Source organism: Procambarus clarkii, chromosome 73, assembly GCF_040958095.1.
Source record: "Procambarus clarkii isolate CNS0578487 chromosome 73, FALCON_Pclarkii_2.0, whole genome shotgun sequence".
Lineage (NCBI taxonomy): Eukaryota > Metazoa > Arthropoda > Malacostraca > Decapoda > Cambaridae > Procambarus > Procambarus clarkii.
The window spans coordinates 9,658,981-9,685,615 of record NC_091222.1 but is presented as its reverse complement, the minus strand read 5'-3'; the positions used below and the strand labels follow the sequence as shown (position 1 = coordinate 9,685,615).

Here is a 26,635-nt window from a genome sequence, read left to right as displayed (position 1 = left end):
GTCACAGGCAATCTACTTAATGCATCAGCTACTACACTATCCTTGCCTGGCTTAAACTCTAAATCATACTCAAACTGCGAGAGTAGTAATGCCCATCTTTGAGTTCTAGCATTGGCATTAACTGGAATCTGCTTACCTCTGCCAAACAATCCTAGCAAGGGTTTATGATCTGTTCTAGCCTGAAATTTCCTCCCCAGCAGAAAATACCTCAGTTTTTTTACAGCATATACCAAAACTAAGGCTTCTTTATCTAACTGAGAATAATTCTGTTCCGCAGGAGATAATTTCTTGCTAGCAAAATATACTACTTTATCCTGACCATCTACTTCCTGTAATAATACACACCCCACTCCTACTGGGGAAGCATCTACCTCCAGTTTTAACGGGAGTCTACCTGTAAAATTAGTGAGCACTGGAGAATTGATCAATTCCTGCTTAATATTCCTGAATGCATTTTCCTCTCTTGCTGCCCACTTAAATCTAGCCCCTTTTTTCAACAATTCATACAAGGGTGCTAATTTTGTTGAAAAGTTCTTCACGAACTTACAAAAATATGTAACCATCCCAACAAAAGACTGTACTTCCACAACTGATGTTGGGGCTGGGGTATCTATTATAGCAGCTACATTTTTGTGAGAAGGAGTAAAGCCCTTACCTGAAATATGGTACCCCAGATATTCAATGGCCTTGGTCTTCAACGTTGTTTTTCCCTTATTAATCTTCACATTGTGCTTTTGCAAAAGATTCAAAACTTGTTCTAATCTAGCATCATGCACTTCCTCATTCTCCCCACATACAATAATGTCATCTAAAAAACTAGCCACACCTTCAATGTTAACTAACAACTGGGACATGAATCTCTGAAAAATTGCTGGAGACGAGGAGAGTCCAAAAGGAAGTCTTTTATACTTAAATAACCCCTTGTGGGTATTAATCACTAACAATTTCTGGCTCTCCTCCTCTACAGGAATCTGCAAGTAAGCATCTTTCAGGTCAGTCTTAGAAAAAATTGCTCCCTTGCAGACCACTGACAACAACTCATCTATCTTAGGTAAAGGGTACTTCTCACAGTGTATGCGGTTGTTCAGTTCTTTGAAGTCTGCACAGATTCTCAAGGATTTCCGATCTGCCTTCAACACTGGTACAGTTGGGGCTGCCCACTCACTATGTGTAATTGGCTCTAAGATGCCTTCTGCCACATGCTTTTCCAGGGCTGATTCTACCAATTGCTTGTAATGAAACGGCACTGTTCTTGCCTTGAAAAATTTAGGTGAAGCCCCACTTTTCAGGTGAATTTTTGCCACCATGCTATTAATTGGCTTATCTGCCTCCACTGAATATTTGTCTAACATTTGTTTGGCACTCTTAATTGTTTTAACTATCGACAATTCATCTAGGCCCGCCAAGACCATTTCCACTTTTTCCATGAGATCCTTACCACATAGGCTAGGATTATGTGAATCCACTACATAAAAATCCTGGACAATTTCTTTTCCATTATAACCTACTTTTGCCGACCCCTTGCCATAGACCTTAATCGGTACATTATCATAAGCACTTAAAGATTTTTTACCTGGTTTTACATTCAATTGCAAGGTATCTGCCCAATCTCTAGACAATGTTGACACTGCAGCACCAGTGTCCAGTTCCAAGGGAACTAACTTCCCATTAATTACAAAATTCACCACTTGTGACTTCACTGAACATACCTTTTCTTTCACCAAATATAGTCGGTTTTCCTCACCTGCAGCTTCTTCAGACTGGTTACCTTCCTCTACTGCCTTGACCACAGTACCACTACCTCTTCTTCCTGCATTCCCTGGTCGTCTCCTCTCCCAGGCCTTGTTGTTCCTGTTCAGATATTCCCTACACACTCTCTGCAAGTGTCCCTCCTTGTTACAAAAGTTGCATATATGTGCACGAAACTTGCACTTGCTACTTATGTGCTTGTATCCACAGTGTGTACATCTGGTCTGGCTCTGTACGACCATAATTTTCTGAGTAGAAGTCTTAGTTCCAAAAGCCCTTTCCAGGTTCAATATCTTCTCGAGCACCGTCCATGAAATCATCGATTGTAGATCCAAATTTTCTGCCACCAGGTTAGGGAAATAATTCTCCTTGTCCACTGCCATGAACAACTGGTCCCTAACCCTGCCGTCCAACTGTGCTCCGAAGTTGCTGCGGTTAGCCAAAGCCTTCAATTCCGCAAATAAATCCTGTACGGATTCCTGCTGCTTTTTCGTCCTCTTCTGGAAATCCATCAAACTCCTGTGATATGATGGTTTCACCACATAGTGACGTTTAAGCAAAGTAATCAAGTCTACATAGGTCTTCGTGTGCGGTAGCTCAGGTGCACACAGATTTCCGAGAACACTATATGCTTCAGAACCCAGAGAAACTAAGAGTACCGCTTTCTTGGTGGCGTCCTCCTTAATCTCCCGGTACTGAAAGTTTGCTTCCAGAAGGCTGAGCCGCAGGTCCAACGAGATCTTGGCGGTGTTTAACGGCTCGATTGACATGGTAGCCATGGCAACTGTGTAACACACTCCACTGTTATATGCGAAGCGTCCACACGACGTACCCTGCACTGTCTTGATCCTCACACCACGTCTCGTACCCAGGCTCTCTGCCAGCGATGTTTAATTCTCGTCGCCACTGTTATGGTTTTGGTCAGACAAACAATCTTCGTCCACATGGTTTTTATTCTCCGCCAGTAACAACAACAAAACATTATCAGGTACATGAAATATTATTCACAAGATTATAAACAAAAGAGCATCTGCTCCAAACATGCTACGTCCAACATCTGTAGTACTCAATCCCAACACTAACCTAAACTTCCTAGGCTTAATACACACTGAGGCCTAATATAGCACATATATGTGCTATACTAGGCCTAGGAATATTTAAGTTTAGTTCAGCTATATTTTTTTCGGACTATTATATAGTACCAAATTCTTGACCAAACACTATCGATTTGAGAATGGTCCAGAACGGACCGAAACGTCATCGTCCCTATATTTTCTAGTGTGTGGTTTGGTCAATTATTTGAATAGTACCAAATCGGAATTTAGATAGTACCAAATTCTATTATCTAATTGCCTTTTACATCAATGGTGATACTATTATCCACATCACCCTCTATGGGCGGAACTTATCCCTTTCCTTACTCCCATCACTAATGCCGTACAACGTGCGCTATTTAGTCACCTGGGTAGCTGATGCAACCCCCTTGCATCACCTGCCCAGGTGGTGCACGTGGTGTACGGTGTAAATCTCCCTACTGTTGCTGCCTACCGCACATGACACCTGTTGCTGCCTACCACACATGACATATGTCGCTGCCTACCACTCATGACACTTGTCGCTACCTACCACTCATGACACTTGTCGCTACCTACCACTCATGACACTTGTCGCTACCTACCACTCATAACACTTGTCGCTACCTACCACTCATGACACTTGTCGCTACCTACCACACATGACACATGACGCTGCCTACCACACATGACGCTGCATACCACACATGACGCTGCATACCACACATGACACATGACGCTGCCTACCACACATAACACATGACGGTGCCTACCACACATGACACATGACGCTGCCTACCACACATGACACATATCGCTGCCTACCACACACGAAACATGTCGCTGCCTACCACTCATGACACTTGTCGCTGCCTACCACTCATGACACTTGTCGCTGCCTACCACTCATGACACTTGTTGCTGCCTACCACACATGACACATGACGCTGCCTACCACACATGACACATGACGCTGCCTACCACACATGACACATGACGCTGCCTACCACACATGACACATGACGCTGCCTACTACACATGATACATATCGCTGCCTACCACACACGACACATGTCGCTGCCTACTATACATGACACCTGTCACTGCATACCACACATGACACCTGTCACTGCTCACCACTTATGACACATATCGCTGCCTATCACTCATTACCAGTTTTAAGCCTTCTGCTCGAATGGCAAAGAGTGTGACGCCAGGAGATGCTTCCAACAGATGGAGGGGTCATCGCGCCCCACTGGGCAGTTACCGCCCGCCTCCAGCTGGGCAAACTCCAGCCAATAAGGTGTTGTCTCGCAACGATCCCATTATCCTTACTGGGTGCATGGGGTTTAGCCCAATCTAGAAGAAGACCGCCATCCTGAAATCCGCCACAGAATTGATGATTGAGGACCAGACACTGAAGCTGAAGCACTGGGTCGAACACTATTCCGAGCTATACGCCAAAATGTGGTCACTGAAGACGCCCTGAGCGCCATTGAGTGTCTGCCTGTCTTAATGGAGCTCGACAGCGAACCGACCCTCGAAGAACTCAGCGAGGCCCTAGATTCCTTTGCTTCTGGCAAAGCTCTTGGAAACAACGGCATTCTTGCCGAGGCTTTGAAGTGCTGTAAAGGTAACTCACTCATGGAGCTGCATGAAATCCTCTGCCTCTGCTGGGAAGAAGGAGAGGTGCCACAGGACATGAAGGACGCCAACATTGTCACGCTGTATAAGAATAAAGGTGACGGGCGACTGCAACAATTACCACGGCGTCTCCCTCCTCAGTAATGTCGGAAAGCTGTTTGCTCGAGTCACATTGAAGAGGCTCCAAGTACTTGCAGAGAGATTCTATTCAGAATCATAATGCGGATTCCGAACGAACAGGTCCATCGACATATTTTTTTCCGACTGCAGGAGAAATACAGGGAACAGAAGCAGCAACTCTTCATAACCTTCATAGGTCTGACGGAGAGCTTCGACCTCGTCAGCAGGGATGGCTTGTTAAGTTCCTCCCCAAGATCGGATGTCCATCCAGGCTCCTCAGCATCATCAGATCTTTCTACGAGAACATGAAGGGCACCATGGTCTTTGATGGCTCAACATCAGACGCCTTCGACATCCGAAGAAGAGTAAAGCAGGGCTTGACGCCTTCGGATCTGCCACAGAAGGCATCTACCTCTGGACCAGGTCGGACGGAAAGCTCTTCAATCTCGCCGGGCTGAGAGCCAAGACAAACGTTCCACTGAGGTGCATTCGCAACTTCCTTTTTTGCTGACGACGCAGCAGTCACCGCCCACTCAGGTGAAGACCTCCAATGGCTCAAGAGCCGCTTCAGCGAAGCCTGTCAGGTTTTCAGACTCACCATCAGCCTAAAGAAAACACAGGTCATGGGACAACGACTGGACTCCCCACCTGACATTGGTATCTCTGATTACAAACTGGATGCCGTTCATGACTTCGTGTAACTGGACTCCACAATCTCTGACTCCCTCTCTCTCAATACGGACCTAAACAAACGCATCGGTAAGGCATCAACAACCATGGCGAGACTGACAAAGAGAGTGTAGGCTAACAATAAACTGAGTATACAAAGATCCAGGTTTACAGAGCCTGTGTCCTGAGCACTCTCCTATATGGCAGTGAGTCTTGGACACCCTGTGCTCATCAGGAAAAAAAAAGCTGAACAACTACAACATGCGCGGCCTCCGACACATCTTGGACATCACCTGGCAGGACAAAATAACAAACAATAGCATCCTGGGGAAAGCTAGAATCACCAACATGTACACAATGCTGAAGCAGAAACGAATGCGCTGCCTCGGGCACGTGGTGCGAATGGGCGACTGCAGGATCCCCAAGGATCTCCTGTATGGAGAGCTGACGCAGGGAAAACTTCCAACAGGCAAAGCCCAGCTACGGTATAAAGACATGCAAGAGGGACCTAAAAGCCATGGACGCCGATCTTGTCATGTGGGAAACATTCTGGTGTCCTTCAGGCTGATCGGCCGCAGACCGATCAGCCTGGAGGCAGTCTGTTCAGAAAGGTCTCTCCAAGTTCGTGGAGTCACTTGCTAAACAATCGAAGGCAAAGAGACAGAAGGAAAGCCGGTAGCCAGGAAGACAGACCAGAATCAGACTTCGTTTGTGTTCAGTGTGGGATGGACTGCCACTCTCGGATTAGCCTCATCATTCACACTAGACGCTGCACCAGGATTGACAAGCAGAGCGCAACTCCATAGTCTCCCGAGACTGATGGATGCCTACTAGGGATCATATCACCTCTTTTTCTTCTATCTTCCAGTTTTGGCATGTTTACTGCCTCTAGTCTCTTCTCGTAACTCTCGTTTTTCACTTGCGGAAGCAATTTTGTAGCATGCCGTTGCACCTTTTAAATTATATTTATGTGCTTCTTGAGATTTGGGCACCATACAACAGTTGCATATTCCAATTTTAGTCTGCAGTTCCAAAGGCATGAACAGATTCTTTAGTCTTTCACCATCCATATAATTAAAAGCTAGTCTGAAGTTGGAAAGCGATGCATACACTTCTCTGACAATGTTCTTTATGAGTTCCTCTGGCGAGAGCTTACTATCCAAAACCACCCCTAGGTTTCGTTCTTAATTAGATTTCTGTAATTTCTTTCCACATAATTTGTAAGTTGTGTGTGGTCTATTTTCTACAATTCCACATTCCATAACATGGCATTTATTCACATTGAATTCCATTTGCCACATAATGCTCCAAGCACCTAATTTTATCTAGATCAATTTGAAGGGCATTACAATCGTCTGCGTCTCCTATCTTCCGTAGTATCTTAGCATCATCCATAAACATGTTCATATAATTCTGTATTCTTTCTGGTAGATCGTTTATGTAGAAGATGAACATTACTGGGGCAAGAACTGAACCCTGTGGTACTCCACTAGGAACACTCCTCCAGTCAGATAGATTGTCTCTGATTACTACACTTATCTGTCTGTCAGAAATTTTTGCGTCCATGTCAGTAGTCTCTCTGGCACCCCTCCAGCATGTTCCAGTTTCCAGAACAGCCTCTTGTGAGGGACTATCAGAAGCAGTTTTTAGGTCCAAATAGACACAGTCAACCCAACCACCTCTTTCCTGTAGTATCACTGTGGCTCTAACATAAAAATTAAGTAGATTTGTTACACAGGATCTTCCTGTTCGAAAACCATACTGTCTATCCGTTATCATATCATTACTCTCAAGGTGTTCAACCCATTTGGCTTTAACTATTTTTTTCTAGTGTGTTAACTACCACGCTTGGTAATGATACGGATCAATTATTTAGAGGATTCTCTCGACTACTATTTTTATAGATTGGTACTATGTTTGCCTTTTTCCATATATCTGCTAAGATTCCTGTGCACAAGTATATCTGGAATATTAATTGGAGTGGAATGCTCAGCTCAGTTGCATATTCTTGCAGCACTCAAACATGAAACTCCATCAGGTCCTAACGCTTTATTTCTTCCGAGCCACTTGAGTAATTTATCCACTTCTTCTTGAGATACCACTATGTATTTATTCTATGGCATACTCCTACCCGGCTTCAGTCCAAGTCCATTCTGTCCAGCTGTCGACCCCAAAGATGCATTCATCAATTTTTTACATTCTGTTCATTCCAAATAGAACTTTTCTCAAATATAAATTACTGTTATATATTAGCATATTGTGCATATTTAGGCCCTGGTTAGGTTAAGTTATGTGTTTAGGTTGTGTTTGCGATTATTTGATGTTGTTGTACGTGGGTGAAGCACTTACAATGCTGTAGTTCAAATTAAAGTCGTCAGCGAAGAACTTGTTCCGGAAGTGTTCGGACGTCATCGACTGTGAGTTGTCTGTAAACCGTTTTTCATTCATAAGCAGGGGGTTTGGCGGTTGCATGGAATGGACTTCGGGTCTTTGTTTAGAGGACGGGCTGAGTACTCTTGAATTGGTATTTGGTCCGACTTTTGAATACCTTATTTTGTTCAAACACACTTTGCAATTGTTCATTTAGTATTTCACACATTTCTCTTTCGTTCTCAGTAGTCCTGTTCCCCATTATCAATCTCTAGACTTCACCCATTACATTCAGCATGCTTTTAATGAATTTATAGAAAAGTCCTGGATCAGTTTTACATTTGTCCATTATACCTTTCTCAAAGTTCCTTTCTGCCTCTCTCCTCACTGTTGTGCAATTGTTTCTTGCTTGCTTGTAGCGTTGGTATCTTTGCGGGTTAGGCCTTCTTCCGATACTGAACCATTTTCTTGCCATTTTCTCGCTGGCCCTCTCATAATCTCTGTTGAACAATCCTGTTTTTCTGGTCCTGCATCTCTATATTGTATGAATGTGTGGTGGGCCTTCAACATATAATTCGTAAAATTTGGCATACATCTCATTTATTTACTGGCCTAGCACAAAGTCTGTCCAATTAAACTCATTAAAGAATTTTCTAAGTTCACATAGTGTCCTCTCTTGAAATAGAGTTTATCAACTGTTTCAATGTCCCAATTCTCTTCTAGATTATATCGCAAAGCATATTTAATTTCCAACAGGACATGATCACACTTTCCCCAAAAAGGAAGGTACTGGATGTCAAATATCTCTTCTTCTTTCCTGGTGTCCTCACCTAGTTGTGCTTGCAGGGGTTGAGCTCTGGCTCTTTGGTCTTGCCTCTTAACTGTCAATCAACAGGTGTAAAGATTCCTCAGCCTACTGGGCTCTATCATATCTACATTTGCAACTGTGTATGGAATCTGCCTCCTGCACATCACTTTTATACATACCATCTGTTAACTACTCTGGCACTGAAAAAGTTCTTTCTAACGTGCATGGGGCTCATTTGGGTACTCAGTTTCCACCTGTGTCAGCTTTTTCACGTACCACTCATGTTAACCTTCCATGGTGTACACACAGAAATCACAATAGCATGATATATATCTTATGAACAAATCCACAAGGGCCGTGATGAGGGTTCGAACTTGTACGCAGGTTGTTCCCAGATGCGCCTTAGTCAACTGTACCATAACGTGGTCAAAAGAATTGCTACCTGGAGTTCTACTGCCCTCACGAGAATCCCAGAGCTTTGGGATTTGGGATTTCACCCAATCTGGAATTGTGTGAAACCCCGTCTGTGCTTTGGAGAAGCTTCGAGATCCTTGTGAGGGCAGTGGCACTCCAGGATGCATTTTTTTGACCATGTCGTGGTACAGTTGATTAAGGTGCATCTGGGAACATCCCATGCATAGGTTCGAACCCTCATCACGGACCTTGCTGATTTGTTCACCTTTGGTGTATTTATGTGGGTGTGTATGTTCAAATATGCAAAAAAGTATGTGTGAATGTGTACATGCATGTGTGTGTACTCACCTAGTTGTGCTTGTGGGGACTGAGAGTTGGGTTTATGGTTCCCCTCTCAATCTTCAGTGGTGTAGTTTCTGAGCCTATTGGGCAATATCACATATGCATTTAAAACACACTAAAAATATCCTTTCTAATAACTCTGTGGTTCATAATGGCCCTAAGTTTTCACCTGTGCCCCCTTCTTTGGGTGCCACCGTATTAAATGGTCTGTCGTTATCTACCCAGTCAGTTCCTCTGGGAATTTGGTACGGGTAATCATGTCTCCCCTAACTCTACTGTACGGTAGCCTCACCTGGTAGCTTTTACCCCTCAGTTCCGGGACTAGTTAGGCGACATATCTCTGAACTTTCTCTTACATTCATTTGTATGTATGAGTGCATAGGGATTTTCACATGTGAAAATATATAGTGAGTGTAAAAAGTCGAACCTACACGAAAGTACTGAACGTTGGTTGAGTTGGTCTGCCACAGCATTGTTATGGTGGGATGGTCGAGGACGTCACGTATGGTCTGGAAGGGTTGACGGATGTGCCTCACGGCCAGCCCTGACATAAGGTCTCCCTGGTAGCTCCTGCTCACCACCAGACCCAATACCATCCACGCTACCAACACAAGCCGCCTCCACCCCACGATGGCTGAAGCTCTGTAGTCTTTGCCACCAGGAAGAAGAAAACTGTTTACCAGAGTTGTTCGAGTGTTCGTCTCTATATCAATATTTATTGTTTTTGTCAACGTTGTTTTTACTTTTGTTACTGTATTATTACTCATATTGCTACTTTGGTTACTGTAATATTTCGCATATTGCTACTTTTGTTACTGTATTATTACTCATATTGCTACTTTTGTTACTGTATTATTACTCATATTGCTACTTTTGTTACTGTATTATTACTCACATTGTTACTGTATTATTACTCATATTGCTACTTTGGTTACTGTATTATTACTCACATTGTTACTTTTGTTACTGTATTATTACTCACATTGTTACTTTTGCTACTGTATTATTACTCATATTGTTACTTTTGTTACTGTATTATTACTCATATTGCTACTTTTGTTACTGTATTATTACTCACATTGTTACTTTTGTTACTGTATTATTACTCACATTGTTACATTTGTTACTGTATTATTACTCACATTGTTACTTTTGTTACTGTATTATTACTTACATTGTAAGAAACGTATCTGTAACAGTGTGTTATTTATGACAGTTTGAAATATATCAAATGAATATAAATTAAATGATCTGAACTACAATGAATGTAAACAGAGTGGGACTCAGTAACGAGGATGTTAATGAGGCTACACTACGCAGCCACAACATTGGTGACATTTAAAAGTTGGAGTTGATTTTTAAATATTAAGTATATTTTAATCAAGATTTTTTTATATATAGTTGGTGTAGTACCCGACGGTGCCCGGGTCCGACACACATCATTACACTCAAACAAATAAATACAAAATATGAGAAAAACGATTTATAAATGCAAGCATGTACGGCAGCTCAATATATGCCAACACCTCTTCTCTCTCTTCTCTCTCTCTCTCTCTCTCTCTCTCTCTCTCTCTCTCTCTCTCTCTCGTTGTACATTTTTTTGCAAGTCTAAAGTTCAATAGGAATGCCACTGATGAACCATGGAGGATATACAACCTGCAATCATTGCTAAATGCAAAACAATACTAATGCATAAATAATTAAATTAAATATTTAAAAAAATATATATATATATTGACGACATTAGCTGTCTTCCAACTTTCCGGTAGATCTCCTATTGCCATTGTGAATTTGAAACCTCTTAGAATTCATGGTGAGATTCTGTCAGGCCGAACAGCCTTTGTCAAATTCATACCCAACAGATGTTTCTCTCACTCTTTCTCTCTCTCTCTCTCTCTCTCTCTCTCTCTCTCTCTCTCTCTCTCTCTCTCTCTCTCTCTCTCTCTCTCTCTCTCTCTCTGTGGTGTGAAAATACTTAAAAAAATAATAGTAGTAGGCATCCATCAGTCTCAGGAGACTATGGAGTTGCGCTCTGGTTGTTGGTTTGGAGTGGCCTCTCCAGGGCACAAAGCCAGGGTAGTTTGATATGGGGGAGAAGCCGTTACCCATGCAGCAGGTACCCCTCTCTCTCCATGGCGCCGAAAGTTTCCAATGGAAAGGCAGACGCCAATATGATTAGTTTCGGCGCAGTCGCAGGAACTGTCAGAACGAGGTTGAAGGTAACAACAAACTGCCCTAGGTGCTCCAGCTCCGGAATTTATCTCAAGGTTAGTGAAAGAAGGCAAAGTGACTCCAAACCTGGAGACCGCCATGGGCGACGGTCACTAAAAGTCTCTAAAGGTATACAAAGAATAATTAACCCTTATTATGGGTAATAACATTTTCGGGCAGATGGGACTCGTCAGCCTGGGAAGGCAGCTCATCGAGAGGAAGGATAACCCCGAATTCATACCTCTGCTGTCTTGTGGCTAAACCCACTCATGGGGAAAGGCTTTGGGAGTCAACCCCCAAGGAAAAATCCGGAGCCGGAGTCCCTAAGGCAGTTTGCAGCTGTTTACAGATTAATTCTGGCAACTCCTGCGACGACACTGGAGCCAACCATATCGGTGCCTGCCCTTCCCTTGGATCACATCGGTGGAGTGGAGAGGGTGGATCTGCTGCATGGGCCACAGCCGGTTCTCCATAATTACTGCCCAGGCCTGTACCCAGGAGAAGACACTCCAGCATCCCCTTGGCGATGTCTCAACACGGGAAGCGACAATTACCGGTGGTAAGCATACCGCTCAATTGGCAGAGTGAGGCGCCAGGGGTTGCCTCTGTTGGTGGGAGAAATTTTCTAATTTCATAGGACAGCTACCGCCCGCCTCAAACTGGCAGCCCGCAGCCAATAAGGTGCTGTCACGCCATGGTCCGCCTGCTCGCTCCACTGGGTGCGTCGGGCTTAGGCCACGATCCAACAGGCGGGTCGTCAACCGGGTAAAAATAAAACAAACACAGAGCCGCCCAGCTCTCAAACTAGGCACGTGGAATGTAAGGACCATGTCATCGGGTCTTTCGGAAGATCTACTGAAAGTGAACGCCACCCGTAAGACAACTGTGATCAACAATGAACTATGGACAGATGGACATAGTCGCCCTGCAGGAGACACGTCTGCCCGCGACAGGCAGCATGCGGGAGAAGGATTTTACCTTTTTCTGGCAGGGCAAACCACCAGAAGATGTAAGGGAGCATGGTGTTGGCTTTGTCATCAGGAACAGGTTGTTAGGATCTACAGTACCGCCCACGGATGGGTCTCCCAGGATCATAAAACTTCAGCTTAATTTAGCAGAACGAATGGTCAGCCTGATCAATGCGTACGCACCAACACTGACCTCTTCTATCGAAACGAAGGACGAGATCTATGATGACCTCGGCCTAGCTCTCAGAGACATACCTCAACAAGAGCCAGTCTTCCTCCTGGGAGACTTTAATGCAATAACTGGTTCTGATCACAGCTCTTGGCCTCCCTGCCTGGGCCAGTTTGGATTTGTGACGATTGATGAATGGGAGTGGGCAGCGCATCCTGAAGTTCTGCTGCCGTCATGATCTCTGCATCACGAATTCCTTTTCGACACCAAGTCCCAGCACAAGGTTTCCTGGAGACATCCCAGGTCTAAGCATTGGCACCAACTCGACCTGGTGCTTACGGGGCGTAACAATCTGAGAAGTGTCAAACTGACCCGCAGCTTCCAGAGTGTAGATTGTGACACCGACCACTCTCTCGTCGTTTGCAAAGGAAAGTTCCAGCCCCGGAAAATCCACAGAGCAAAGAAGGAGGGAAGACCACGCATTAACGTAAACAAGACCCGTGACCTTCACAAGGTGGAGGAATTCACTTGCTGAACTGTTAAATGCCCTTCCTGTACCACCCTGTGATAGCGCAAGTGAGAGGTGGTCACATCGCAGGGCATTTTCAAACACTGGACTAAACTGGAAAAGGTTCAAAGGTTTGCCACCAGACTAGTACCCGAGCTGAGAGGTATGAGCTACGAGGAGAGACTACGGGAATTAAACCTCACTTCGCTGACAGAAGAGTTAGGGGGGAAGACATGATCACCACATTCAAGATTCTGAAGGGAATTGATAGGGTAGATAAAGACAGGCTATTTAACACGAGGCACACGCACAAGGAGACACAGGTGGAAACTGAGTGCCCAAATGAGCCACAGAGACATTAGAAAGAACTTTTTTTAGTGTCAGAGTGGTTGACAAATGGAACGCATTAGGCAGTGATGTGGTGGAGGCTGACTCCATACACAGTTTCAAGTGTAGATATGATAGAGCCCAATAGGCTCAGGAATCTGTACACTTGTTGATTGACGGTTGAGAGGCGGGGCCAAAGAACCAGAGCTCAACCCCCGCAAACACATCTAGGTGAGTACAACTAGGTGAGTACTGGAATGTCCATCTTCGGTAAAAGGCAGAACAGGTCAGCAGATTGGTTCGAGGCCAGTCAGAGAAACTTGTACCCATCGTAGAGGAAAAGAGACGAGTGCTCTCATCCTACAAGAGACTACCCTCAGAAAGGAACCTATAGGTCTTCCGTACTGCCCGCAGTAGAGTTCAACAAACTGTGAGGTGCTGTGCTAACGATTACTGCCTCCGACGTAAGAGTCAACATAAGAGCCATGTACGAAGGGATCAAACAGGCAACAGGCCCTACACAAAACAGGACGACTCCTCAGAAAGTCAGCCACTGGAGAGATCATTAAAGACCATGATTAACAGATGAATCTCTGGGTGGAACATTACTCTGAACTCTACTCCAAAGAGAACTTAGTCAGCGTAGAGGCCTTGGATGCAATTGAATGCCTGCCCATCATGGAAGAACTTGACCTTGAACCAACTGTGTAAGAAGTTGAGAAAGCACTGGATTCACTTTCCTCAGGGAAGGCCGCAGGAGACGACGGGATTTCGCTCGTGGAACACCTAAAACTTAGCTTCATGAATCTGTGCCCGTGCTGGAGGGAGGGCTCGGTGCCACAAGACTTGAGAGATGCAAACATCATCACTCTACAAAAATAAAGGTGACAGAAGCGATGTCAACAACTATCGCGGCATCTCCCTCCTCAGAGTCGTCGACAAACTCTTCGTCAGGGTCTTCTTGGTCAGGCTTCAGATTCTCGCTGAAAGAGTGTACCCTGACTCACAGTGCGGTTTCCGAGCAGAGAGGTCGACCACTGACAGGGTGTTCTCCCTGAGACAGCTTCAAGAAAAGTGCAGGGAGCAGAGAAAAGCCTTGTACATCGCTTTCATTGACCTTACAAAGGCCTTCGACCTCGTGAGTAGGGACGGACTCTTGAAGATCTTGGCCAAAATTGCCTGCCCTCCCTCCCTACTCAGCATGATACAATCGTTCCACAAGGACATGAAGCTAACAGTCGTGTACGACGGCCCAACTTCTAAACCATTCAACATCAACAGAGGTGTATTCTTGCTCCAACCCTGTTCGGCATCTTCTTCACGATCCTTGTCAAGCATGCCTTTGGAACAACCACAGAGAGCATCTATCTCCGTACAAGATCTGAATGGAAAGTTCTATAATCTATCCAGACTCAGAGCAAAGACGAAAGCACAAATACGAATCCTCAGGGAGTTCCTCTTCGCCGATGATGCAGCGATCACCACACACACACAGCAGAAGGCCTGCAGCAGCTACTCTACCGCTTTACCACAGCCTGTTCCGCATTCGGCCTGACAATCAGCCTGAAGAAGACACAGGTGATGGGACAAGATATCAATGAGCTACGCTGTATAAACATCGCAGACTATGTGCTGGAGGCGATCCACGAGTTTGTGTACATTCACATTCTCAGACACCCTTTCCCTGGACACTGAGCTCAACAGGCGTATCGGGAAGGCCGCAACAACACTGGCCAGGCTCACAAAGCGTGTTTGGGAAAATGTCAAACTGACAGTGCACACCAAGCCACAAGTCTACCTGGCATGTGTGGTGAGTACACTTCTCTACAGCTCGGAATCCTGGATCCTGCGCCTCGCCAGAAGAGACGGATCAATACCTTCCACATGCGGAACCAGAGACGCATCCTTGACATCACATGGAAAGACCACGTCACCAGCATCACAGTACTCGAGAGAACAGGAATCCCTACAATGTTCACTCTCCTGAAGCAGAGATGCATGTGATGGCTGGGACATGTCACACACATGGTAGAGGGCCGTATACCGAAGGACCTCTTATATGGAGAACTGGCATCAGGAAAGAGACCCACTGGAAGACTCCAGCTGCGTTTCAAAGACGCCTGCAAACGTGACCTCAAGCAGATGAACATTGATATCAACACTTTGGAGGCAGCAGGTGCGGACAGATCTGCCTGGAGATGCAAAGTTCAGCAATTCGAAGGTGAACTGAAAAGGCAGATGGAGGATAATAAACTTCAGAGGAGGTCTCGACCACTGTCAGACGCACCTGCTTCGGCGTTTATCTGTGCTCGCTGCAGTCGGGACTGTCATTCTCGGGCTGGCCTTCATAGCCACAGCAGGCATTGCATCCAACTAGACTAGAATATCTATAGACTCAGGGCACAACTCCATAACCCTACGGGATTGACGGATACCTACATGATTATGGGTAATAATAATTATGGACAGCAGAAAAAAATATGTTAATTTTCCCGAGATCATTTGAATAATGTTGTGCTATAAGTTTATTTTTAAAATATTTACCAGTGAAGTTGTCCGGCAGTGCCAACAATTGTCGTGGGGGTTCTAATAGGACCCTACCACACTGTTCTCGTTTGAATTCTGGCGACCCCGACTAGCCTTTGTTCATCCAGTACCCCAGACCATTCTCTCTGCCAATTTGGGCAAAAATAGCCCCCAAGCATTTGGCCTCCAACTTTGGACAGACAGACAGAGCCATTCTCAAGCATAGTACAGATAAATCAACAAATTACTTTGAGAAGTCTAAAATTTGTGGATACACAATTGAGCTGAGACAGAGTTATTCAACTCATGTTTCATTTTTCACAATACATATAGATTCGAAGCTGCTGCGATCAAATCTATGGGAATTGGAAGTAAAAACAAGTTCGCTGTAATTTAGGAGGATTGATTGATTCTTCATAGTTATCTCAAACAGCAGATGGTGCAACATGCCTAAACCTCAACCCTCTGTGGTAAGAGATGTACTCGCAGACACGCCAGGTCTGCGAGCACATGGGGCATCTCTAACAACAGAGGCTTGTGGAAAGAGTTTGAACATTTAAAAGGCAAACGTCACCATATCATAGATCAAAGGGTAAAGGATCTCGTTGTTTTAAATACCTTCCAATATTATGATTATTGGTCAACATAAACTGAAAGTTAATTTGTGCAAAGTAATGTATAAAAAATTACAAAGGTCTTTCTAATATAATAAATACCAAACCCAAATAAGAAAATTTCACAATAATGCCTCCGAGTCATTTTTTTGCATGGAAGGACCATACGATCCCATTCAGCTGTGAAAGGTTCTCTTGGGATTATCATGCCACCAGGACAATGTTACATTATTTGTCAAGAAGTCATATTTCTCTCTCAGTGTTTAACTTACCTGTTTTAGAACATTGTCATGTTAAATGAAAACTGATTGGAAAATGTACTCAGAATGTTAATATTACAAAAACCTATAGTTTCTGTTTAAAACTATTTAAGTTGGTTGAAAAAGTTGACTCAATATAATGAAAACGAATTAAATGTCAAATACATTTGATCACATATAACCTTTAACTAATTTAAAAACCTCACACAGACTAAGAAACAGTACTTAACTAACCTTGTTGTAACAATATTCGAGTCAGGTCAAAAATGTCCTTCCCCCAGGTGTACTGTTTAAGAGTTGTGACTGAGGAGCATGAAGCCAGGAGCACCATCACGACAGGCAGCACCAGCAGCGCCGTCAGGATGGCCGCCCACACCAGGGGCTCCAAGGGCAGCACGAAGCCCCAAGGGTCCACAACTGGACGCCCTCGAGCGCCCATGATCATTGAGTACTGGATGGTGAATGGCCAGGTGAAGTCTATAACCTCAGTGCGACTCTCAGTCATACCAAACGGGCCAATGGAGAAGTCTGCCTCCTGTGTTGATCAGTCGACAAAATTGTATGAATGTAGTGATAATCTGCACTCTGTTATCATGAAAACACTCCTACCAACATGTTGACCAGACCACACTAGATGGTGAAGGGACGACGACGTTTCGGTTCGTCCTGGACCATTCTCCAGGACGGAATGGAGATTCTCATGTCACAATCGACTTGAGAATGGTCCAGGACGGACCGAAACGTCGTCGTCCCTTCACCTTCTAGTGTGTGGTCTGGTCAACATACTTTAGCCACGTTATTGTGACTCATCGCCTGCATATCCTACCAATATAATTAATAACAACCACTCTACAGGGAAGCCAGCAGTTACTGTGCTGGGAAGCTAGCGGTTACGGTGCAGGGAAGTCAGCAGTTACTGTGCTGGGAAGCTAGCGGTTACGGTGCAGGGAAGCCAGCAGTTACTCTGCTGGGAAGCTAGCGGCTACGGTGACGGGAAGCCAGCAGTTACTGTGCTGGGAAGCTAGCGGTTACGGTGCAGGGAAGCCAGCAGTTACTGTGCAGAAAGTCCCTGATCAACACCAGTATTAAAACGTCACTTTAGTGAGATCTCTGCGAACAGGCCACAAGTCAGGTTCTCGGGGACTGAACAAGAACAGCGCCCCAGGACACTACTGGAGACTTTCTCAGCAGGTTCAAGTTGGAGGCTTCTAAAGCAGGTTCCTGTAGGACACTTCATCAGTAGGTCCCTGTAGGACACTCCATCAGTAGGTCCCTGTAGGACACTCCATCAGTAGGGGCCTGTAGGACACTCCATCAGTAGGGGCCTGTAGGACACTCCATCAGTAGGGGCCTGTAGGACACTCCATCAGTAGGGCCCTGTAGGACACTCCATCAGTAGGGCCCTGTAGGACACTCCATCAGTAGGGCCCTGTAGGACACTCCATCAGTAGGGCCCTGTAGGACACTCCATCAGTAGGTCCCTGTAGGACACTCCATCAGTAGGGCCCTGTAGGACACTCCATCAGTAGGGCCCTGTAGGACACTCCATCAGTAGGGCCCTGTAGGACACTCCATCAGTAGGGCCCTGTAGGACACTCCATCAGTAGGGCCCTGTAGGACACTCCATCAGTAGGGCCCTGTAGGACACTCCATCAGTAGGGCCCTGTAGGACACTCCATCAGTAGGTCCCTGTAGGACACTCCATCAGTAGGGCCCTGTAGGACACTCCATCAGTAGGGCCCTGTAGGACACTCCATCAGTAGGGCCCTGTAGGACACTCCTTCAGTAGGGCCCTGTAGGACACTCCATCAGTAGGTCCCTGTTGGACACTCCTGCAGTTGGTCCCTGTAGGAGACCTGAAGATGCACTAGCAACGGGGCTTTATTGAAGATAACATAAGTTTTACACACCACCAGACCAGACCACCAGATCTAACATATGTAACGTAATTGTACTTTACGGCTCGTTGTACTAACAGAGACAAGAAATTAACGGTCTAGGGACATAATAAGACTGTATCTAACCGCGTGCAACCAGTGTAAACCCGTAGTTACGTACATACAAAAATAATTAGAATCAAAATCACCAGGGAGAAAAATATTACACCTGTATATATAAAAAGATTTATATTAAATAAAAATGTATAATAATCCAGGTAATTATTCCTTCAGGTATAATAGTAAATCAGATGGCTTACATTCTATAATCAAATAATATAAATTCTCACCAGACTAATTGTACTACTAAAACAACACAGAAATAAAACACAGAACAGACACTTATCCGTAATCAGAGCAGTTGACCCAACGCTCGTCTCCCAGTTACTGACTCTCGCGCCGTCTCTACCCATAATTCTCTCCCCCTCCGCCTCATCCAGGATGAGGGATGGAAAATAAGGACTTTTTAATATTTACAGATAATGGAACAACCTCTTTTTCTCAAAAAACATAAGAATGCAAATAAAATATAATAGTTACTTTCAAAATATATAAGTTACAATGCCACCTGTTTAATTACAGTAAATTAACAAATATATGAATATTAAAAAGTGATATTTGGAACTCCCATAACTGAACAGGTCCAGCAATTCTAATTTCCTGAATCTAACAGGCATTAGACGTGTGACGAGCAACCCCGCTTTTGTCTCACTGATATTGCCACACCACACGATAATTTACAAAAATATAATATATATACATATACAGGTAATGATGAAATGGAACAAAATAAGTTTATTTCAATTTATGTACGTATCCAGCTAGGAGTACGTAACAACATACCACCAGAAATAACATACACACCACCAGACCAGACCACAAGACCTAACATACACTCCACCAGACCAGACCACAAGACTTAACATACACACCACCAGACCACAAGACCTAACAAACACTCCACCTGACCAGACCACAAGACCTAACATACACTCCACCAGACCAGACCACAAGACTTAACATACACACCACCAGACCACAAGACCTAACAAACACTCCACCTGACCAGACCACAAGACCTAACATACACTCCACCAGACCAGACCACAAGACTTAACATACACACCACCAGACCACAAGACCTAACATACACTCCACCTGACCAGACCACAAGACCTAACATACACACCACCAGACCACAAGACCTAACATACACTCCACCTGACCAGACCACAAGACCTAACATACACACCACCAGACCACTAGACCTAACATACACACTACCAGACCACAAGACTTATGTTACATAAAGGTGTTCGTCGTGTTAGATCGTCGCATCGCGATAAGAGTTGTAATATTAAAGAGCAATATTCCCACTTAAAATGTTGTAAGGAGAATGAGGGTAACGACCATGAAGGTTGTTTAACCAGCGCATCACGGCTCGTCCGGTGGTCGGGATTCTGATGGCCAATCAGAGCCGCCGGACTGGGCAATGAGCCCCCGCCGAAACGGGAGCAAAGCAGTACTCTACTCCCATCCCGTCGACATGACGTCGTCGTTTGTGTGGCCAGCCTTACCCGTACTTTGTGACAGTCTGCTCCACTCTCTCCATCAATACGGATATTAGGATCTTGCTGAAGGTCAACACCGTATGTAGTCTCAGAAATTACCGACTCAATGACATAGTGAGAATATTTAGCCGCCTTAGGAGTTAGGTAATTTCTCCTGACGATTAAGTGTGCAGTATATTAAACCGTCGTTGAGGTTTAGTTGTCAGAGATAGTTACGAGAGCTCTCTGCTTTGGAGTATTGGAACCAGTCAGAGAAGTTGATGGTTCTGAAGTGAGATGAAATGACTAACGAGTAACGGCCATCTCATATCATTGTGTCTTAACGTGTGTGTATATATATATAACTGTACATATAATGTACCTACGTGTTTGCAATATAGATGAATATAGCCGTGATACATTCTTTACCTAAATTATTATTTCACGACCTTTAGTCAGGCTCAGCCAAGTAACGTGTGACCCACTTGACAATGGGTCAGGCTGACGTCACATCAAGCGATTTCGTCTATATATAAGGAATCAACATACCTGAGTGTGGTCTTGAACAGCTGCACTGAAGCGTAGTTTGGACACAGGTGTATGACCTCACTCACACCAGGTTCAGCAACAGACTTAACAACAGCTTTACTTCTAAATCACAGAAGACCATACAGTATCGTTATTCAAATATTTTGGTTCCAGGAGACCAGGCACATTAGATGTGGTCTTCATAAGAGTGTATTGATAATGCTACACCAAGACCAAATATAGTGAAGTCCCTAACACCTCACTACCCTCACCCTGCACACCATACCCACCATGCTGGACCTGGGAGGGGCACAGCATGACCGGCAACATGTCTCTTGTTGGGTGTCCTATCCTCTAATTATGGCTCCGTGGCGATTGTGGAGATTAGGGAATGAAAATATTCCCTCTCGTTTTTATGGCGATGACTCCTGTTCCTCTTATGACTACTCGGGGTCGTGAGGTGGGCGACCATGCCCCCGAGTCGGACTGTGTAGGAAAACCGGGCTCTGTAGCCCCTGCTACATAGGGCCCAGACGTAGTCTCTCCTCTGACCCTCCTGACTGCTCCCCCTCGGTTCCTCTCCCTTCTCTGTGGTTGGGTTGAGCCCTAAGCCCCTAGCGGTGACCACCTCGTCCCCTGGCCCGGCTCCGTCTCTCCTTGTAACTACTGCGCCTTTTAACCCCCCCCTCTCTCTCTCTCTCTGGGGGGTTCTCATTGCCATCCCCGCCGCGACGACACTTGCGCAATCCCTTCCCATTCTAATTTGTACTTGTTACGTGCTTGTTTGGTCCTGCTATGTGGACTAAGTACCTTGGCCTCCATCATTTAGATTCTACTCCTCCAGACGATTTTTCCTTCCATAAGCACCTTGTTGATTCCGTGGATGCCTCTGTTACGTTGAACCCCACCTTTCTCGGTACACGTGTTGTTGGTGCTCCTTCTTAGGATGCAGCTACCCGCTTGGCCGCCATATCCTGCATTGGCGAGACCCCTGTTTGGGTCTCCAAGAACGCTCGGTTAAATGCCAGTGTTGGCACTATTCTCCTCCCACACCATGTGTTGACCGCTATGGAAATCTAAAGAACTGCCACACTGATGTCCTGCATGTTCTAGAAGCCCAGGGCCATTCTGTCCTCCAGATGGACACGTTTACTCGTCTCCCTCGTGGTCATTGCCGTCAGCCCCTTCAGGTTGTGAAAATTACCTTTGATGGTTGGACAGTTTGGTCCCTTCTTTTGATAATTGCTTACTTACTTTGATGGTAGAACCCTTCTGCCCTCTGTCATTCTCGCTGGTGCCAGGTGCTCCGTTCAGGAGTACATTCCCTCTCCTCGACTCTGAAATAAGTGCTGGAAGTTTGGGCATGGGTGCCCTCCGATGCTTCAGTACTGTCTCTCTGTCCCTTGTGTGGGGACGAAGGTCACTAAGTGAGAGTGCACTTCTCCCAAGGCTCGCTACCGCAATTGCAGTGAGGCCCACTCTACCTTCTCCCACGCTGTTACGGCCCTAATGGGTCGCAACTGGGGTTCTTCTCTGATATTATTAGAGTTTGGGTATCCGGCCCCAAGTTAGTAGTGGCTTTCAAGGGGTGTGTTCCGTAACGCAAGTAAATTAAAGGGGAAGGGATACAAATATACTAAATTAAATATATATATTAACCACCACCATAAATAAATATCTCACAGTCACTCGCTGGGGCTATAACTATACTTATATACAATAACTTGTCTTCCTCCGAAGACACAGGATGCTCTACGGTGCTCAAGATGAGTAGCCCTGGTTCTCTTCTCGTGGCCTCACGATGAATCCTTTGATTCTCTAGGTGAATCTACCCTGGCCACAGGCCAGCCAAATCACAGTCCCACTGGGTGCACCGTCGTGGAGGCCTTCAACCACATTTCCAGCCTGTAGCTGGCAGGTTCCAATCAGCTCCGCTGTGTAGGCCACTCCACGACCGATACTAGGGTTGCGAGCCCTAGGCAGGAGCCTCGTGTGATTCCGCTGATCACTCTCCTCTCTATAGCACCACAGTGGCTAGTCTCTTCCACCAGTCAACCCCCGGGTACGACGATTCCTCAACTCTGCCACATCACAGGCAGGCTAACACTCTCAGCAGTGTTCGTCAGGGAGCAACTCACAGCTTCTGCAGCAAACACGTGGAGAAACTATGGCTGCCTTGGGTAGACTGATCCACCGTCCAATACAGCAGTCCCAGGTCGACTCTGTAATCAGACATGTCATCAGTACTAGTTACACTCTAGGGCACCTCACTTACCGGCTTAGACACAAACGCCCACCTATCCACTCCATAGATGGCGTTGCTGTCTAAGGGCCACTTCACCAGAGGTCAGCAGCGGCTATGTCACGAGCAGATTAAGACGGGAAACCTGCCCCTGTGGCCGGTATATCCCGCCCTCGCTAGATGGTGTCGTCCATTTGGAGGGGGTTTCGGGAGCTGACCCACAGATGGCGTTGTCGTCACCGCTCCGTGCTAGGACGCTGGACTCGGGTCCGTAACACCTCCCCACCAAAAAGAATTTGGTTTGGGTCTCTAAAAGAAAAAAAACAAACCAAATTAGTACGTGGGTACAACTCCAAATGGATTCACGTACACTAAGAACTGGAATGGCGAGGATGTCTTGTCCACAGAACTGTCCTAACGGGAAACTCTGGCACCAATGAAATTCGAAGATGGTAAACAATGACCTGCCTGTTGCAACTTCCCACACCGTCACTGAGACGTTAAACAGGGGCATAATCTCACGTGTCCCGAGTAAGGATTGGTATAGACTCGATCTGGGGTGTAGTGACACTTCCCTTTGTCGTGGCACCGATGATGGCTGATAACGGACGGCATTTCTGGTACCGGTCCGGTAGTCCTTCAGGGAGACGGGAACCTGGAATACAGGGGTCTGATAATTTAGAGTGACAGCGACCGTGGGTAAGTCAATACTTACAGCATACGCCTCTATTAGGTCCACACCTAGTCCCAACAGGGCTGTTCGTACATCGAAGATGGTGTCCGCTCTACCACCGTCAGGTCGATCACCGTTCCGCATAATGCTACATCCAGGCTCGGCAATCACGCTGGGGGCGTCAACCTGTCGGAAACAGTAACTCATAATATCACCTCTTGTACCTCCTGTATCTACCATCACCTTCCAGGTCCCTCCTTTGACTGCAACACTCTCAGTGTAAATCTCCGATCCCTGGGATCCCTTCGCGATGTTCATGGGAGCCATCATCTGTCGGGTCGTCCACTGGTCCTTACTGAGAACACACATAAGAACAAAAAATACCGCTAGGAAACATTTGGTTAACTGAGGGATAAGCTTCCTGAGCCTGTAATGTCCATAGCCGGCTATATCCATTAGCCTGGGTCAGACTGAAGAGGATACTATAACCTCCGCACATACCTCACATACCTCCGACGTCTGGGGAATCTCTGGCCGGTTCAGTATACATTGTACTTTGCCATACCACAAGTACTCATCCGCCTTCACTCCAGACTCTTGGGTATCCGTGGGTACTTGTACACTAGGCCTCTCTTCTTGCTCAGTCGCTTCTGCCACCATAACCTCATGCTTCTTGTCGGGAAACGATTCAGGAGACTCTGCTAGAATGTTGTCGATCTGTGGGTGAGAGGGAGAATTAAACATGTCATCTAATTCCATGTCTGTATCTACCTGGACATTACCACTGCCTGCTGTTACCTCAGACTTTGCTGTTCCGGCTGACTCGTCCGCGACCTTGGGATGATTGTTGCTCCAATCTGTCACCAAGTCGTTGGCTAGTATCATGTCAATCCCAGCTATAGGTAGGGTATCGACTACTGCCAACGCACATGTGCTGCTGAAGTAAGGCGAGTCGAGATGTATCGGCACCAAGGGGGCAACGTACCGCTTCCTAGGAAACCCGACCAGGACAACCTTTTGTCTCCCGTCCACACTCATTCCCTCGGGTAGCGAGTTTTTCACGATCAGGGACTGGGCTGCTCCACTATCTCTGAGCACTACAACTGATCTACCAGTATGATCACTCGATACATACCCACCTGAAGTGTGAGGGGAAAAACAATCTTGGTTCTTTCTGACTAGTCATCAGGGACGGGGTTCCCTCTGGTGGTGTCACACAGCTCATCAACATCACCTCCCTACGTTGGCCGCTACCTCTTCTGCCTCGGCACATAGCAGCTACATGCCCTTTCTGCCCACAAGTTCAACACACCATACTCCTCCTCGGACTCCGGTGTTTCGGACTGTTAGGACTGGTCCTTCGAGGGCTACTTGGGGGCGTCTTCTTAGCGCTTTGTGGGACAGGTCTCTCCTCTTCATGATGAGGTTTGTCAAACCGGCGGGGGTAATTCCTCGGGACATACTTAGTGGAAGGCCTATGCGTTAAGATGTACTCTTCAGCCATGGTGGCTGCCGCACGTAAGGTCTCTACCTGCTGTTCCTCTAAGTACGTCTTCAGATCTCCAGACAGACAGTCTTTGAAGTCCTCTAACAGTATGAGCTGCTCGAGGTCTTCTTTGGTATCCACCTTCCGAGAGGCACACCATTCCTGGAAGAGCCGTTCCTTGATTGTGGCGAATTCGGTTAACGTGTGCTCTGAGGTCTTTTTCAGGTTCCTGAACTTCTGCTTGTAAGCCTCAGGTACCAATTGGTAAGCCATGGGCACTACCTTCTTCACCTTGTCGTAATCGCCAGTGTCATCAAGGGACGACATGGAGTAGGCGATTTGGGCCTTCCCAGTCAAGACGGACTGTATCATGATGGCCCAATTCTCCTTTGGCCACTCCAAGGAGGCTGCGACTTTCTCGAAGGCCGCGAAGAACTTCGAACCTTCCTTCTCGTTGAACTTCGGGACCATTTTGATGTTCCTCACCGGATCGAAAATACTGGTGTTCATTGTTTGTCTCCCACCGCCTAATCGCAATACTTCTAGCTCATGTTGTCTCTCTCTTTCTTTTTCTTCTCTCTCTCGCTCTTCTCTTTCTCGTTTCTCTTCTCTTTCTCGCTCTTCTCTTCTTTCTTCTCGTTCTAATTCTAAACGCCTCATCTCTAATTCTTTTCCTAGTTTCTCTCTTTCCATTTCTAATTTCTGATCTTCTCTCTCTCTTGCTTTCTCTTCTCTCTCTCTAGCGATTTCTAGCTTTTTCCATTCTATTTCACGGTGGATCTCTAGTTCACGCATTTTCACAGTAAGTAAACTTATATCCAGTTCACTCTCATCACTTTCGACATCACTGCCCTTACCTTCCTTTTCAGTGGAAGCTATCTCCTCACCTTCCTTTATACTATTTGCCTTGCTTTCCTTTTTCTCCTCGGTCTTCAAGTGTTTGTGAACCTTTGACAAGATCTCCACATGGGAATCACTGGCGCGTATTTTTATCTCCAAATAGGCACTTACTAATACGAGTTCCTGTTTCCCCAGATATTTTAATCTGGCAAGACAGTCCTCCCTATTCAGAAAGGCCTGAACATCGTCCAGATCGTGGATGGTCGCTTTTTCCGCCATTGTCGCTTAGATGGAACACTAGCACTTAACACACCGCTTTCACTTTAGCACTTAACGCACCGAGCACTGTTCTACGTCAATATTGCACTTTATCGCACCTAACACCGCACTTGCCAATATTGCACGTAATCACACCGGGCACCGCACTACGATATTGCACGTAATCACACTGGGCACTGCGCTACGATATTGCACGTAATCATACCGGGCACCGCACTACGCAATACTGCACTTAATCACAGCGAACACCACACTCTACAATATTGCACTGAATCAGTACGAGCACTGCACAGGACGTATAGCGTCCTAATAGTCACAAACAGGGGGA

General features: G+C 45.8%; 1 protein-coding gene across 1 annotated transcript in view; it reads right to left on the bottom strand.

Moving 5' to 3' along the window:
• Window positions 1–26,635, bottom strand: part of LOC123774159 (probable glutamate receptor) — a 128,472-nt gene that overhangs the window by 13,288 nt on the left and 88,549 nt on the right. Inside the window, exons 8-9 of the mRNA XM_069312765.1 lie at window positions 17,007–17,307; window positions 9,621–9,838 (exon numbers count right to left, since the gene is read on the bottom strand). Coding sequence (XP_069168866.1) covers window positions 9,621–9,838; window positions 17,007–17,307 — 519 coding nt within the window. The remainder of the gene's footprint in view (window positions 1–9,620; window positions 9,839–17,006; window positions 17,308–26,635) is intronic.